This window comes from Arachis duranensis, chromosome 10 (assembly GCF_000817695.3).
Source record: "Arachis duranensis cultivar V14167 chromosome 10, aradu.V14167.gnm2.J7QH, whole genome shotgun sequence".
Taxonomy (NCBI): domain Eukaryota; kingdom Viridiplantae; phylum Streptophyta; class Magnoliopsida; order Fabales; family Fabaceae; genus Arachis; species Arachis duranensis.
The window spans coordinates 86,784,671-86,800,905 of NC_029781.3; the positions used below are offsets into that span (position 1 = coordinate 86,784,671).

At 30.2% G+C, this 16,235-nt stretch overlaps 2 protein-coding genes across 5 annotated transcripts; both read left to right on the forward strand.

Moving 5' to 3' along the window:
• Positions 1–3,388: 3,388 nt before the first annotated feature.
• Positions 3,389–8,760, forward strand: LOC107470658 (guanine nucleotide-binding protein alpha-1 subunit). 4 transcript variants are annotated; one of them, XM_021134346.2, is made up of 15 exons: positions 3,389–3,548; positions 4,588–4,704; positions 4,811–4,878; positions 4,976–5,048; positions 5,309–5,346; positions 5,447–5,536; positions 5,699–5,776; positions 5,873–5,980; positions 6,071–6,172; positions 6,586–6,641; positions 7,206–7,340; positions 7,623–7,716; positions 7,843–7,902; positions 7,994–8,073; positions 8,163–8,760. In XM_021134346.2, exons 3-15 carry the CDS (start codon positions 4,816–4,818, stop codon positions 8,338–8,340), a joined length of 1,155 nt encoding a protein of 384 aa, XP_020990005.1. In that variant the 5' UTR covers positions 3,389–3,548; positions 4,588–4,704; positions 4,811–4,815; the 3' UTR covers positions 8,341–8,760. The 4 variants fall into 4 exon arrangements, with proteins under 4 accessions (XP_020990005.1, XP_015945545.1, XP_015945542.1 ...); XM_016090059.3 differs by lacking the exon at positions 4,588–4,704 and having other exon boundaries at positions 3,390–3,548; XM_016090056.3 differs by having other exon boundaries at positions 3,395–3,548; positions 4,694–4,878.
• Positions 8,761–9,816: 1,056 nt separating this feature from the next.
• On the forward strand, positions 9,817–11,907 carry LOC107470623 (endoglucanase 16). The gene is made up of 8 exons (XM_016090026.3): positions 9,817–10,059; positions 10,136–10,348; positions 10,443–10,643; positions 10,722–10,799; positions 10,885–11,034; positions 11,130–11,238; positions 11,318–11,481; positions 11,584–11,907. Exons 1-8 carry the CDS (start codon positions 9,817–9,819, stop codon positions 11,905–11,907), a joined length of 1,482 nt encoding a protein of 493 aa, XP_015945512.3.
• Positions 11,908–16,235: the final 4,328 nt, after the last annotated feature.

A 16,235-nucleotide genomic window follows, 5' to 3' on the forward strand; every position in this document is an offset into this window, starting at 1 on the left:
GAAAGTATAAATGCAGTGAAACAGTTTTTCCATGATTTCACATTCATACAATGTGAAATATTGGCTAACAATTCATCCCAATTTCGCAGTCTTACCTGAAAAATATGGGCAAACTAATTTCGCAAGCAAATTGAAGTTTTATTTAAGAAATGATCTAACATTGTATAAAAACGTACATCTTTTTAGTTTTACATAAATTGATAAATATTGAATTTTTTTATTCAAATAAAAAAACCTTGTTAGAGTCAAGAGAGAAAAAATACTACATGAAAAAATTTAATTAAACTTTTTGTATAATGTTCAAAACTTTCACAACTAAACCAATTACTAATTTAGTTTAGGAAAATGGTTTTTGCTAGCATATATTTTAAAGAACTAAGATTGAGTACCAATAATAAGTATTATGTTTAGTGATTTTGAGACTGAAATTTAAATTTTAATTGTGGGACACAAGATTTTAATTTTTTGGGTATCTATAAAATATGAGCACAAAGAACTGAATTTTAATAATTTTTTTAAAAGTACTTATATTTAATTTTTAAAATTATAAATTTATCTATTAGTCTCATATTTATTTTAAATTAAATATGATATTGAGACATAACTTAATCATGTGTAATTTATACTAAATACAAGTTAAAAATTTAAGAGGCCTGCTACACATATAAGCTTTTTTGGCTTACAAGCTATACAAGTTGGTCCAAATCTAAGAAAAAAAACACGCGCACCACTTCTTTAAATTGAGCGTCTAACTCATGCGCCTTACAACATGTTCATTATGCCGCACTCTTCCTCTTCTTCATCAATCAAAATGCAAATTGTCAAGATTTAAGCGAGTCGAAACAAACTACGATTCTGCGAAGAGTAGAAGAAATCAAGAAGAAAAGATACAAATCTCCATAAAATATCACCAAAAAAAACGAAGAAATATTATTCAAGGTACTGTTTTACTGTTCTTCTAGTTTTTTTTCTAGATTGTCTCTGTCATGTGGCCCATCTTTAACCAGCAAAACATTAAAAGATTTCAAGAAGAAATATACTGTCTCCCCCCTGATATTGGGTGTATTTCTTAAATCCTTTGAGTGTATTTTTGTAACCGTTTGGGTGTATTTTTATAATCCTTTGGGTGTATTTCTGTAATTCTTTGGGTGTATTTATGAAGTTCTATTATCTTCAAAATAATTTTAAAGTTTGATTTCAAAAACTATTAAAAAAAAATAGAAGGAGATTTAAGACAAAGAAAGAACGCACGAAAGAAATCGAACAAATTTGACAAGAAACTCGAAAAAGGAAACAAAATCTTTTGAAAAATAGAAGTTATATATTCACACGTTAATTGATTTGAATTGATTTAAGAGTCTGTTAAAGAGGCATGTAACATAAGCAGCGCGTTTAAAGAATTTTGTTCTCTTCAAACTTGTAAAACTTGTAAGCGCAAAATACTTTATGTAGAGATTAATCCAAAATTTAATTTAATCTCAATCTCTCAATTTTAGTTTTTTTTTTTATTTTAACGCAATCTAAGACATCATATTAAGATTATCACCAATAAAATTTTTAAATTTATTACATTAATAAATACATGATATCTGTATTGAAAACCTAAAGTTCAAACGTTTTGTATAAATATTTTTTGAGGAATTCTCCACGTACAAGTGTTTTTTTTATACAAGTCATTACAAGTGCACATTCTTCTTCTTCTTGCAAACGTTCTTTTCTTTCGTTTCTTGTCTTCTCTTTCTCCTTCTTCAACCATTACTGCACATTTTTACTGCACATTTTTCTTCTTCTTGCTGCACGTTCTTCTTCCTCTTCTTCTTTTTCTTATCTTTCGTTTCTTGCATTCTCTTTCTCCTTCTTCAATGAATTATGCATAAGGTGTACTTCAACAAATTTTGGGTGTATTTCTTAAATCCTTTGGATGTAGTTTTTGTAATTCTTTGGGTGTATTTCTGTAATCCTTTGAGTGTATTTCTGTTATCGTTTGAGTGTATTTCTGAAGTTCCATTATCTTCAAATTTGGCAAGAAAATCGTTTTCATGGAGGAGGAGGAAGAAGAAGAGTCATTTATAATACATGGTGAGTAGCGCGCTTTGAAAACAGGAAGTGGTTAAATAACGTGCATTTATTTATTTTTAAATGTGGAAGTGTAACTACAAATTATTTAAGAGACATTACAATTGAAAAATATTTAATGTAAGTTCTTATTAATTTTTTTTGGACAAATATTTAAAAAATTTTAAATATAACTTTTAACAAGAAAAAAATAAAAAAGCATAAATTTCAAGAAATAAATCATCTTAATTTTTTTCTCAATTAAAAAAATAAAATATAATCCCTAATTCTTTAATATATTTTTTTATATTTTCTCTTATTTCTACTTATAAAATTCAAACAAAAAAAATTTGAAAAAATCTATTTCCTAAATTTCAGAATGACACGTAGAAAAATACCTATAAACCATCGTCTTCTCTACACAAGATAATTCTGGCACAACTCGTAAGCTACAAAACACGAAAATCAGTATGATGCCGATTGCTTAGTTATAACATCTGATATTAAATCTGGCACCAAATTGATACGAGAATGTCACAAATTTGGAAAGAAAAAGCAAAAAAAAAAAAAAATCCCAGAGCAATGGTGTTGCTTAATAATAATAAATATTCTGAATTGGGAATCAGCTACAAAAATTGACCTGAAAAGTGAAAAGTGAAAAAGCTTGGAAATGAATCGTTGTTGATGGAAACAAAATGCTGTTTGTTTTATTAATTTGAAGTTACGTTACATTCTTCAATTTATAAGGATGATTTTATTGAGTTTGTCCAAAACGTGAAAAGTGGACGGTTGAGATGGTTTGATTGAGACGCTAATGTGCATCCAAGTGTTGCTATTTTCAGATCCAACTCTTCTTGGAGAATTAGATTTGGCCCACCCATGGACCCCTTTATTTTCTACTAATGACATGACACAATTACCAAATACCTCATTTAATTTCTTTTCTTCCGAATAAAGCATTTTATGTTATGCAGTTAAATACTAAGTTAAGGACCATAGATTAATTTTAGTGCCTCATCCAATGGTCCAAACTATAATGACCAGTCCTGTGCTATTTTCTGCAAGGTTCAGTATGAAACAGACCCCTTTCTATCTTTTTCTTTAATCTCATATTTCGTATATATTTAATTTAAGTCTGTATTCATCTCTGTATCACTATGCCCATTAGTTATTACCCGCACCGTTACAACTTACAACATGCGTTTTATTATTATATTATATGCGCCATTGTTACCTTAATTTAACCAACATTAATTATTAATAATTAATAATATTGTTAATATTATTATTATACCATAGTAGGATAGAACTAGAATACTATATCTTCCCCACATTAGAACAACATTGCTGAACTTGCTTTCTGCTTTCTAATTTTCACTTCTTCACACTTCACTCTTCACACTTCACACCTCACAAATCCACCAAATCTAGGAGCATATTCCAGCTCCACCACAAAACCCTGCAAAAAGAAACCCACTTTTGATTCTTTTCAGGTACCCATTCTCTTCTTCTGTTGCATTCCTAATTCAAGATCTTTTATTTATGGAGTTTGGAGGATTTTTTGTTCAGGAGATCTCTGTATTTGGTGTTAAACATGCAGATCGAGATGCGCATATATGCTACTTTATTATTATTATTTTCTTTTTCTTTGTTTATTTCACTTTTTATTTTTCTCTTCATATTTTCTCTGTGTGTGTGTGTGTTTTACATTTGATTTCTTTGACAGTTTTCTACTATGTTATTCTCCTTTTGATGTGAACTCCCCTTTGAGGTGATTGTACTCTCAATACTCGTGCTTTTTCTTTGTACTTCAACTGCAAAAAAATGTTCCTTGCTCAGTGAGGAGGGAATCATCATTCAAGGCTTGAAATGATTAGTTTCTTTCTGTCCAGCTAGTATTGCTTAGCTGATAAAAAAATATTAAACTAAAAAAAATGGAGCTTTATGATGCTGTTTTTTCTATGTGCTGATGGGGTCTAGCTGTGTGGTAAACCCCAAGTCATAGGTAGGTAACAAAAAGGTCTTAAGCAAAAGAAATAAAAAAAAAATTCAAGTTGTAGATACTGGTGCACAGGGCAAATTGTAAATTGAACTTTAGTCATTCATGCGTAGTTCATGATTAGATCACTATTTTTCTCCATATGCTGCATAGAGATTAGGATATTCAATACAGCACCTTAATCAAGTAACTTGGAAGAGAATGATGCTAAACCTTGGATATGATTTGGAAAATATTTTTGGCTAAGAGTGTATTTTGGTGGTAATTTGCAAATTATGGTTTGATTCAACGACCATTTTTTATTTTTTGATTTTGTTTGGGGGGAGGGGGACTTAAAATTTAACTGAATGTGATTTTGACAATACATGTTTTGATGTTTTGAAAGACAAAACAAACACATACTTCGATGCAGATTTTGATTCAACCTGTTCTTGCTGTCCAGCTGTACCCTTAAGTCTGTTTTGATTTATGTGCTTATTTGTCTTATTACATGGATGAGAATATATTATTTGATTTGATTATGCCATGGCAAGTTGCATGGAGGTATCAGCATATGAATTGGCCTAAGATTTTCCACTGGAAGGGAGAGGGGTTGGGGAGGAACCTGCTTGTGTTTGTATGCTCCTGACACTGTTCTAGTTCCTTGTTAGGTGAACTCAAGCTCACTACTTGACATATGCATTATAAAAGGGCATTGAAACACTGATTTCTGGTGGAGCTTGACTAGTGCATCTTCTATGCTATCTTTTGTAACAGAACATATGGGGTCACTCTGCAGCAAGAATCGTCGTTATAATGATGCCGAGGCTGAAGAAAATGCACAGGTTCGCTTTTCTTGAAAAATTGCATACTACTTAGGCCACAGATAATTGTAAACATTAAAATGAGATCTAATTTGATAAAGCTGTTGTGCTTTTGCAGGCTGCAGAAATTGAGAGAAGAATAGAATTAGAAACAAAGGCTGAAAAGCATATTCAGAAACTTCTACTACTAGGTTTGTTTCATTTGGGTCAGCTTTCCCTTTATATCACAGTTGTGTTATTGTATATACTCCACATATAAGTTCCCAAGCATAAAATTAGTCAAGGGTTGAAACTCCTAGAAGGACTTGGAATCTAACATTACTTCAGTTGTGATGTTGTCAAGAGCAGAAATAATCATATATGACACAATCTGTTACAACCTGCATGCTTTTGTTGATGTTATCTTTTGTGGATTTACATAAATAAACGAATCGATTTCTCTGTTATTTAGGTGCTGGAGAGTCAGGGAAGTCTACAATCTTTAAGCAGGCAAGAAATTGCTTGTTCTCTACAGCTTCTTAGGATAATATATGATTGCTAGGTAACCTTATATTGAGTGCTGACATTGCCTGATGGTTGAAATATGCAGATAAAACTTTTGTTTCAAACGGGCTTTGATGAGGCAGAGCTAAAAAGCTACATACCAGTCATTCATGCTAATGTGTATCAGACAATAAAAGTACGCAATACTTGAAAGGGTGTGTTGATTATTTTTCTTTTAAAAATACATAGAGCTTAATAGTGCCACCATAGTTTCAACAAAAAGTTAAATGTGAGTTGAGTTTTATTGGATATATTTGAGAAAATGGTTCCTTAGATTGTGCTTAACATGTTTAAACAGCTACTGCATGATGGGGCGAAGGAGTTAGCTCAGAATGATATAGATTCTTCAAAGTATTTGATATCCAGTGAGAAGCAGGTAGTTATTTAGGTCTCTTTTCTGAAGCATCTGTTGCAGTTGTCTAACTTGTATATCAAAAGTCTTGTTATTTAAAAGAGATTGATTTTATGACAGGGTATCGGTGAGAAACTCTCGGAAATTGGAGGCAGGCTCGATTACCCACTTCTCACCAAGGAGCTTGCAAAGGAAATAGAGACTCTCTGGGAGGATGCTGCAATTCAGGTGGCTCTATTGCACACTTTGATTGTGTTGCCTTTGGTATTTCTCTCATCAATAACTTGGTATTTATGTCAAACATTTTACTTGCTGTAGGAAACATATGCCCGTGGTAATGAACTTCAAGTTCCAGATTGTACCCATTATTTCATGGAAAATTTGCAGAGGCTGGCTGATGCAAACTATGTTCCAACAAAGGTATCCAAGATTGGTTTTTCATTCTTTCTTCTGTTGTTACTGTAATGTGTTTTATTTTCTCTTAGTATACTACAAACCTTTTTTTTCTATTTGGGCTATGTGTATTAAATGTTCCAAGTATGACAAAATTGTAGATCATGTTTTGTTAATAACCATATTAATGATCATATATTGCTTTATTCATCACAAATCTGATCAGCAGTTACCTCTGTTTGCTGTCCTTAGCTTGTTTTTATCAATGATTCAATTTAACTTTCTAGTAGTGGCAAGCATATTCATATTGTCAATTGTGATGCTGCAAAAGTTACCTGATATGTAGTCACCACACCAAGCACACTATATTTTTTTCTTTTATAGAACCGTCAATATGAAATTGTTGTAAAATACCTCATATTTCTTTCACTATTATACAGGAGGATGTTCTGTATGCAAGAGTTCGTACAACAGGTGTTGTGGAAATCCAGTTCAGGTGAACATACTGACCTGAAATGATAGTCAAATGCTTATTTCTGACCCTCCCTTATACTGGATTGAAGATTTTTATATGCTGAGTAGTGCTGTATATTTGCTCATTATTAACCAACTTAGAATGAAGGCATAAATCGTAGTTTCAAACAAATGCATTATTCAGTCTTTAGTCTCACTAGTTACTCTTCATATATAAATTCTCAGCAGTCTCTGAAGGGGACAATAAATTAGATTCTACATTTACTGAGTGCAATTCCTTGGTTATGAATTATAGCTTTTGGAATATTAACCCTTTAGCTTGATTCCTGTTGCTTGAGCTTATATAGAAACAATGTTGTAGAATCTTGGTACCTATTACTTTTTCTCTCTACCTATTACTAATAAGTATTCACAACATTAGATTGAGACAAGTGTTATTCAGTCTTGGCATGTATGTGTGCACATGAAGGCAGTTGTGCTCTTGTTGGTTACTTATTATTTATAATGTCATGTTGCTTTTTCTCAAATCTTAATCTGGTTTAGAGATCGGAACAACTTGATTGGTATGTCTGTGCTATTTTGACAGCCCTGTTGGAGAAAACAAGAAAAGTGGTGAGGTCTATAGACTCTTTGATGTTGGGGGCCAGAGAAATGAAAGGAGAAAATGGATCCATCTTTTTGAAGGAGTTTCAGCTGTAATATTCTGTGCTGCTATTAGCGAGTATGGTTTACCAATTGTTTGCGTATATTAATATGATTACAAAATAATGTAATTTTAGCTGCATAACTTAGTTATGAGTATACACCTTCTATGAGTTATCATCTTGCACTTAAAAGCACTTACCAATTACTTGAAAGCGATGAATAAGGGAAACTCGTTCTAGTGCTGTAGGTAAGGATTTAGCATGTTTGGTGTTAGTAATGTTAAAGAGTTTGGTGTGTAATAACTGATAATTAACAGGTGTGTGAAGCTACTATGGTCTTGACATGATATTTGCTTCAGGTATGATCAAACGCTTTTTGAGGATGAGAACAGAAACAGAATGATGGAGACTAAGGAACTTTTTGAGTGGGTCCTTAAGCAGCCATGTTTTGAGGTTTCATTCCATACTACCTTTTTTTTATATATATTATTTATACTTATGGAAAATAAAGAACTGATGATAACAATTAATGTTTGCATCTGTCAATGAATAATAACACCCCTTCCATTCTATGCACAGAAAACATCCTTCATGTTATTTTTAAACAAGTTCGACATATTCGAGAAGAAGATCCTGAAGGTAAGAACCTCCGGACATTGTACAATGCACACCTTTTTATTGGTCGAAGCTGTCGTCATTTCGGTCTAATACAGTGTCTTTCATTGTTCAGGTCCCACTCAATGTATGTGAATGGTTCAAAGATTATCAGCCAGTTTCTACAGGGAAGCAAGAGATTGAGCATGCATATGAGTAAGCAACTTATTATCATTCCAAATTCTGCATTATTACCTATTACTTCAAGCTTTCTTCTTAGTTGTGTTTATAAACTACCTCTGCAGGTTTGTGAAGAAGAAGTTTGAAGAGTTATATTTCCAGAGCACTGCTCCTGACCACGTGGATCGCGTCTTCAAGGTCTATAGGACGACCGCCCTTGATCAAAAGCTTGTAAAGAAGACTTTCAAGCTTGTCGACGAGACATTGAGGCGGAGGAATCTCTTTGAAGCTGGTTTATTGTGACCATGGAAGACAATATGTCAGTGAGAGATGAAACATATTTTTACATTGAAGAGGTTATCAGATTTTGGGTACATTAGAGGTTTGGGTATACCACAGTATTTAAAATCCATTTGTTGATTTTGTGTCTCAGTAAAATGCTGTTGAGTTGAGTGAGGTGGATATTGGTGAAAATGGCCCTTCTCAAATACTTGATCACCATTTCCATCATCATCTTTAGAAGGAAAAATTTGTTGTGCTTGAAGTTTTCAGAATGACATCATGATTTGTGATTATCCTCTTGTTTGTTATTATTATTATTATTATTGAAAGTAACCCATGATATTTTTCATATTTTATATCCATTATTTGTTTTTTTTATTATGGGGTTTTGCCTGTGCTTTGAACTTGTCATGTCAATATGTCATGTTTTGAATTGTAATATTTGGAAGAGTTTTTTATTCTTACAATCATTTTGAACACTTGCACGAAACCGAATAGCTTTCGGCCCATGCTAACTGGAATTGTTGTCTAGATGAGATGCATTTCTATGGTTGACTTGACTGGAACTATCTCTCAACATGAACAAGATATAATGATGAGAGCGTGAAAATTTGCACTATACTTTTGTACAAGAATATTATGGATGGGATTGTTTAGGAAAATGATAATGTCTTTTTTTTTTTCCAGTAGATTTATACAAATATATAATTTAAAAATAATTATGTAAGGAGTGATAAAAAAATAAGAGTAATGTTATAATTTTTTTTTCAAATTTTAACCTATGATTATGATTTCGGAAATAATTTCAATGCTAGTCAATTATATTTGTAAATATAAAACTAGGTAATTGTTCGTATTATTTTTGTATAAAAATAATAAATTAAAGTTTTTAAATAATTTGACATATTTGATTAAATATAATTTAATAATTTTAATTATTTTTACGACTGCACATAAGTTTTCGTTATAAAAATGTGAAGAGAACAAAGCTGCCGTGGTTATTTACTAAATAAAGAATCATATGACTAATCTTAGGTAAGAATATGGTAAAGCCTGCAAGCTAATAGAAATTGAAGTTGAAATAAACCGTTGGCTTCACCAAGAAATTTAGGGAACGATGGTTTAGTTTGTTGATTTGGGCACCGCATGTTAAGAATAGTATAATGTGTAAATTGGGTTCATTCAGGAGGTTGTAAACTACTCTCACCCAAAAACCAAAAGCCTTAACCCCTCTTTCTCTCACAACCATCCCCTACTTTTCTTTCCATCAATTAGCACAAACAAAAAAACAAACTCCCCCATCACTTTTCCCGCCAAACACAAACTAAATCAGTTATTCCACTTCTTGGTTCATTGTGAACACAACAACTGAAACAAGTTTGTTTTTTTCTTCACATATAAAGTCCAACCCTTAACCCTAAGTGCTTCATGCAAAGAAACAAGTCACTTTGTGTTTGCCCCATTTTGAGTACTCTTCAATCTAGTGTCTTATTCGTGATGGGTAGCAGTACTACTACACAAAGATCACATTGTTGGCATTATTGGGGCATCATTGTAGCATGGCTTACATTGTTGGAAATGAAGATGATGGTGCATTATGTGAATGGTGAACTCAATTACAAGGAGGCTCTCACCAAGTCATTAATATTTCTAGAGGCACAAAGATCAGGAAAACTCCCTTCCAATAACAGGGTACCTTGGAGGGAAGACTCAGCCCTAGATGATGGAAAACTAGCTAATGTATGTGTAACTATAATGCATCTCCAATACAAACATAGAAAAGTAATAATAATATATTTATTTATTATGTACGTAGGTGGACCTTGTTGGAGGTTACTATGATGCTGGGGATAATGTAAAATATGGCCTCCCAATGGCTTTTACTATTACAACCCTATCATGGGCTGCAATTTTTTACAAATCAGAATTAGAAGCTACAAAGGAAATGGGGAATGTTCATGATGCCATTAGATGGGGCACTGATTATTTTCTCAAAGCTAGTTCTAGACGCAAAAGATTATATGTCCAGGTATATATATCTAAGCAGAGCCTTATAACGCAATAATTAATGTTTTTTCAAATAAAAAGTTGCAATATATGTATATATTATTATTATTTTTCAGGTAGGGGACCCGGAAGAGGATCACCATTGTTGGGTTCGACCGGAAAATATGAAGACAAAAAGAACGGTTTTGAAGATTGATAGTAACACGCCAGGGACTGAGATTGCAGCTGAAACCGCCGCGGCAATGGCGGCTGCTTCTATCGTTTTTAGGGACTCTGATCGTAAATATTCACATAGTCTCCTAAACAAAGCGAAATCGGTATGTTACAATGTTTTGTTATATATAATTAAACACAATCATGCTCTTATTTTAATTTGTATCTTATTTTATTGGCAGCTTTTTGTGTTTTCGAAATCACACAAAGGAACCTATGATGGAGAGTGTCCCTTCTACTGCTCTTACTCAGGCTATAATGTAATAATTTCCTATCAATCTTATCTAGTGAATGTTATATATATACGATGATGTGGTTGTTTATAATAATTATTGGATAATACAGGATGAACTTATGTGGGCAGCAACATGGTTATACATGGCTACGAGGAAGCCTGCGTATTTGAAGTACATAGAAGAAGAATCGATAAGTGCTAGCGTAACAGAATTTAATTGGGATCTTAAATATGCAGGAGCCCAAATCCTTCTTACCAAGGTTAACTAGTTCTTTATTTATTTATGAAAAAGTGTTTTAGTTAATTGGTGTGTATCTTATTAATTAACACCACGTGTGTTGGTGTTGCTCCTCAGTTACATTTTGAAGGAACAAAGAATTTGGACACATTCAAAGTTCATGCCGAAAGTTTCATATGTTCAGTTCATCCGGAAAGTCCCTATCATCAAATTAACTTATCCCCTGGTTAGTAATATTAATATTAATACCAATGGCTTCTCTTCTATATGTATGAATGTTTTAATATAAGTAAATATATATATAGGTGGGTTCGTTCATTTGAGAGATGGTGCCAACACACAATATGCTACCGGGGCAGCATTGTTGTTCACTGTGTATGGTGATTTGCTTGCCAAACATAAACAGAAAATCACTTGCGGAGACAAACAATTTGATCCCTCTCACCTCCTCTCCTTTGCTAAGATACAAGTTAGTTTTATCATTATTATTATTATTGAGTTCCTTTCTTTTTCTTGAACTAATATTATGTTCTATTTTATTGTGTTTGAGCTCTTTTTTCTATTACTGCAGATGGATTATATACTAGGGAAGAACCCTGAAGGAAGATCATACATGGTAGGGTTTGGGAAGAACCCACCAACACAAGCTCACCATAGAGGTGCATCCATGCAAAAGTTGCCAAAGGATGAAGAAGTAAACTGTCCCACGAGCTTCTCAAAATGGTTGAATAAAGACCAACCTAACCCCAATGAGCTCACCGGTGCTATTCTTGGTGGACCTGACGGCAATGACAAGTTCAAAGACAAGCGTTGGGAATCTGTTTACACTGAGCCATGCACATACATTAATTCTCTAGCAGTTGGACCTTTAGCCAAGCTTGCATCTTTGTCTTAATAAAAGTCTTAGTTACTCATAATTTGGTTGGAATGCTAAAAATTAGAATTCATAAGAATTGAATTCTTTTTCTTGTTTTAAAACCACTAAAAATGAATGATACAAATTTCTTTGAGAATTTTAATTTTAACTTTTTTTTATTTATAAAATAGATAAAAAAAAAATGAATTTCAAATTAATTCCCACACCCTTTAAATTTAGTCTTAATTTGATAATATTTTTATTTTTCAAAAATAATTTATAAAAATTAGCTTTCTAAAAGTTATAGCATATGTGTTTAGTGAATTAAATTATAAATGACTTTTAATAAGCACAAATAACAACAATTGTATTTAATAAAATACTATTTAAAATTAAAAAATATTATAATAGACATTAATATAAGAATTAAATTTACATATTAATTAATGTATGAAATTATATTAGACTCTTTAGTTTTGATAAACACAAACCAACTTTAAGAAATTCTCTCTTATGTGCTTTTAAAAGCACCTCTAACTTTTAAAACTACAAGCACAAAATATGTGACTCTTTCGATTTACTAAACACAAAAAGAGATATTTGTACTTTTGAAAAGCACAAATACCTTTTCGAAAAACTTTATTAAATCAAACCTTAATATGTCAAATATAAAAAATATCCTTATTTACAAATAATAAACTTTTTTTTCAAAAATAAAATTATAAAAAAAATTAATTCATATAAAAATTATTCTAAATTAAAAATTGAATTCTATCCTATTAATATATTATATATTGGGTAAAATAAGATTAAGAAGATGACAAAATTTTATATTTGTTTTGGTTCCAAGTCACGATTAAATCATTTTTTTAGAGATATCTGTCCCCATATTTAATTATTATAGGATTGATGACAATACTCTCTCAAAATATAATGAAACCAATGAATTTCTTAGTTAGCAATAATAAAAATTCTTAACTCTCTTAAACAAGAAAAACTCTCAATAGTTAAAATACATACTTAATTAGTGTGTTTTTAATAGTGGACAAGAATTTATTTATATATATTACACACAACAATTATAATTTTATTATCAATAGATACAATATTTCAAATATATACCACTTTTAAAGAGTTGAATCCTTTTAATTAAAGGTATAATTTTTTAAACATACACTATTTTTAAAAATTTGTGTCTCTTTAGTCAAATGGTATTATATATCGTTATTATTATTGACAATATATAAATCGCTAATAACCATTTATTAATAATAATATTAATAATATTAAATTTGTAAATACTTTTTATTATAGTTATTTTAAATGATAGCACATATATAGCTAGATCCATATAGTTTGTATAGTTATTAATGTTTTAAGTATTTGGCATATATGATAAGATATGGTGATAATTAGTTAGATTAGATAATAGATATGGGTTTGTGTTTGCATGTGACGATAATGCTGAGTTGTAAAGTTGTAATGTATATTAAGTGTAAACACCTCCCTATTAGATGAATTTTGCTAACAATTGATTATGAGTAATAAACCATGACAAATAAAAGTGATTAATTTCTGAATTTGTGAAAATTATTTCTGCTGGCAGGGTCTCTGCAGAAGCCAATTAACATGCTGGCATTATTCAAGAATATTATGTAATTATGTTAGAGTATTAGTGAAATTTTCTTATGGGACCAATTCGTATACATTATATTCCTCTATTAATTACTAGTAAATAATTTCAACAAAGATAACAATGACTTCCTTCGCAGGGGTGTAAGCGATGATCGTCCTTGTTAGTTGAGAATACAAAATAGTCACTCTCATTCTGAAATAAGATTGAAAGAACATTTCTGGTGTATTTATTTGCAATAAGAATAATGAATTTTATACTCGTGTATATAATAAAAAAAGTTTTCATTCATTGTGTTGTCACATTCTTCTTTACCGGGTGATATACCTTTATGTCTTGTTTTATTTTATATAGAAACCGTGGGAGCTTAGCACGGTTTCTAAATGAACATAAACCGTGTCTGCTAGCCAATTTTTATGTTGAAAAGCATTTGAATGTAAACCGTGGAAGGCAGCCACGGTTTACCATCGGTGAATGCAACATATAAACCGTAGGAGGCAGCCACGGTTTATGAAGAAGATTTTGTGTGCATAAAACTTTGGAGGCAGCCACGGTTTATGCATGAGCGGTTATGTGAAGTAGGGTGGCTGAGAGAGAATCCGAGAATCTTTGTGGTTTATGAAATCAGCAAACTTATTTACGTTTTAATACAATTTGAATTGTATTAGTATATTTTTATTTTTTAATCAATTTAATTTTATATAAATAATTAGAATTTTAAATTATAAAATTTGTATTAGTTTGTAATTTAAAATTTAAATAGACATAATTTAAATTAATAATTTATAAAATTGTATGTATTCGTATTATTGTATTCATATGAATATTTGAAACTAATTATAACTAACTATAAGTTTACAAATATGATACTATATAAATCAATGATATGTGTAAAATTATAGTTAGTTATTGTAATTGTGTAAAATAAAGTACTTTACAAGGATATTTATTGAAACTAATATGTTAATTATTTATATACTTAATCTGGATACTATAATTTCGCATTAAGATAAAAAAAACTATTAAAATTATCATGACTTATTATAATCAACCACTATTAATATTATTGCACATCATTCCGCCACTATATTTATAATTCAATGATTATAATGTAATTTGAAGTAGTCCAAAGTCAAAATACATGATATAAGACATCCAACACAATTACATTATGAACTTTACACATGTATGTACTAATATCTCAAAAAATCAGTCAAAGATCAATAGGCATATTTAACGATTGTCACTGAAGTTATTACATATAATTCAAAAATTAAATTATACATTTATACCACTCAATGGTATTATCAGATGATAATTTAAAATGTTGAGAATAAATAGAAATAAAAGATGAAATTAGATGATAATTAAATTAATAAACGTAATCATATTATTTTAAATAAGTATATTCTTTTAATTTGAAAATAATATGAATGTATTTAATTATCATCTAATTTCATCTTTTATTTTTATTTATCCTTAATATTTTAAATTATCATATGATAATACCATTGAGTGGTATAATTTAATTTTTGAATTATATGTAATAACTTCAATGACAATCGTTAAATATGCCTATTGATTTTTGACTGAGTTTTTGAGATATTAGTACATATATGTGTAAAGTTCACAATGTAATTGTGTTGGATGTCTGATATCATGTATTTTGACTTTGGAATACTTCAAATTACATTATAATCATTGAATTATAAATATAGTGGCTGAATGATGTGCAATAATATTAATAGTAGTTGATTATAATAAGCCATGATAATTTTAATAGTTTTCTTTTATCTTAATGCGAAATTATAGTGTCCAGATTAAGTATATAAATAATTAACATATTAGTTTCAATAAATATCCTTGTAAAGTACTTTATTTTACACAATTACAATAACTAACTATAAGTTTACACATATCATTGATTTATATAGTATCATATTTGTAAATTTATAGTATCATATTTGTAAACTTATAGTTAGTTATAGTTAGTTACAAATATTCATATGAATACAATAATAAAAATAAATCATATGAGTACAATAATACGAATACATACAATTTTATAAATTATTAATTTAAATTATGTCTATTTAAATTTTAAATTACAAACTAATACAAATTTTATAATTTAAAATTCTAATTATTTATATAAAATTAAATTGATTAAAAAATAAAAATATACTAATACAATTCAAATCGTATTAAAACGTAAATAAGTTTGCTGACTCCATAAACTACAAAGTTTCTCGGAATCTCTCTCAACCACCCTACTTCACATAGCCGCTCATGCATAAATCGTGGCTGCCTCCAAAGTTTTATGCACACAAAATCTTTTTTATAAACCGTGGCTGCCTCCCACGGTTTATGTGTTGCATTCACCGAAGGTAAACCGTGGCTGTCTCCTACGGTTTATATTCAAATGATCTTTAACATAAAACCTGGCTAATAGGCACGGTTTATGTTCATTTAGAAACCGTGCTAAGCAGCCACGGTTTCTATATAAAATGAAATAAGATATAAAGGTATGAACTTTTCAATTGTTGTAATCTGGTAAAGGTTTCTCCGATTATTTTAAAATGGTAAATTACCCTAAAATTTACATCAATTGAAGAATCTTATCCAATAATAAAAGAAGGAGTTTGTCAACTAAATGTATGGAAAAAAAAATTATATTAAGTGTACATTAAAAATTTATCATTAAAATTAATTATTAATATAAAATATATATTAA

Excerpts from the sequence above, each read along its gene's own strand:
- LOC107470658 (XM_016090056.3), top strand. The coding sequence starts at position 4,792 with ATGCTATCTTTTGTAACAGAACATATGGGGTCACTCTGCAGCAAGAAT. Across the intron at positions 4,879-4,975 it reads AGGCTGAAGAAAATGCACAG|GCTGCAGAAATTGAGAGAAG; the intron begins GTTCGCTTTTCT and ends GTGCTTTTGCAG. Across the intron at positions 6,173-6,585 it reads CAAACTATGTTCCAACAAAG|GAGGATGTTCTGTATGCAAG; the intron begins GTATCCAAGATT and ends ACTATTATACAG.
- LOC107470623 (XM_016090026.3), top strand. The coding sequence starts at position 9,817 with ATGGGTAGCAGTACTACTACACAAAGATCACATTGTTGGCATTATTGG. Across the intron at positions 10,349-10,442 it reads GCAAAAGATTATATGTCCAG|GTAGGGGACCCGGAAGAGGA; the intron begins GTATATATATCT and ends ATTATTTTTCAG. Across the intron at positions 10,644-10,721 it reads TCCTAAACAAAGCGAAATCG|CTTTTTGTGTTTTCGAAATC; the intron begins GTATGTTACAAT and ends TTTTATTGGCAG.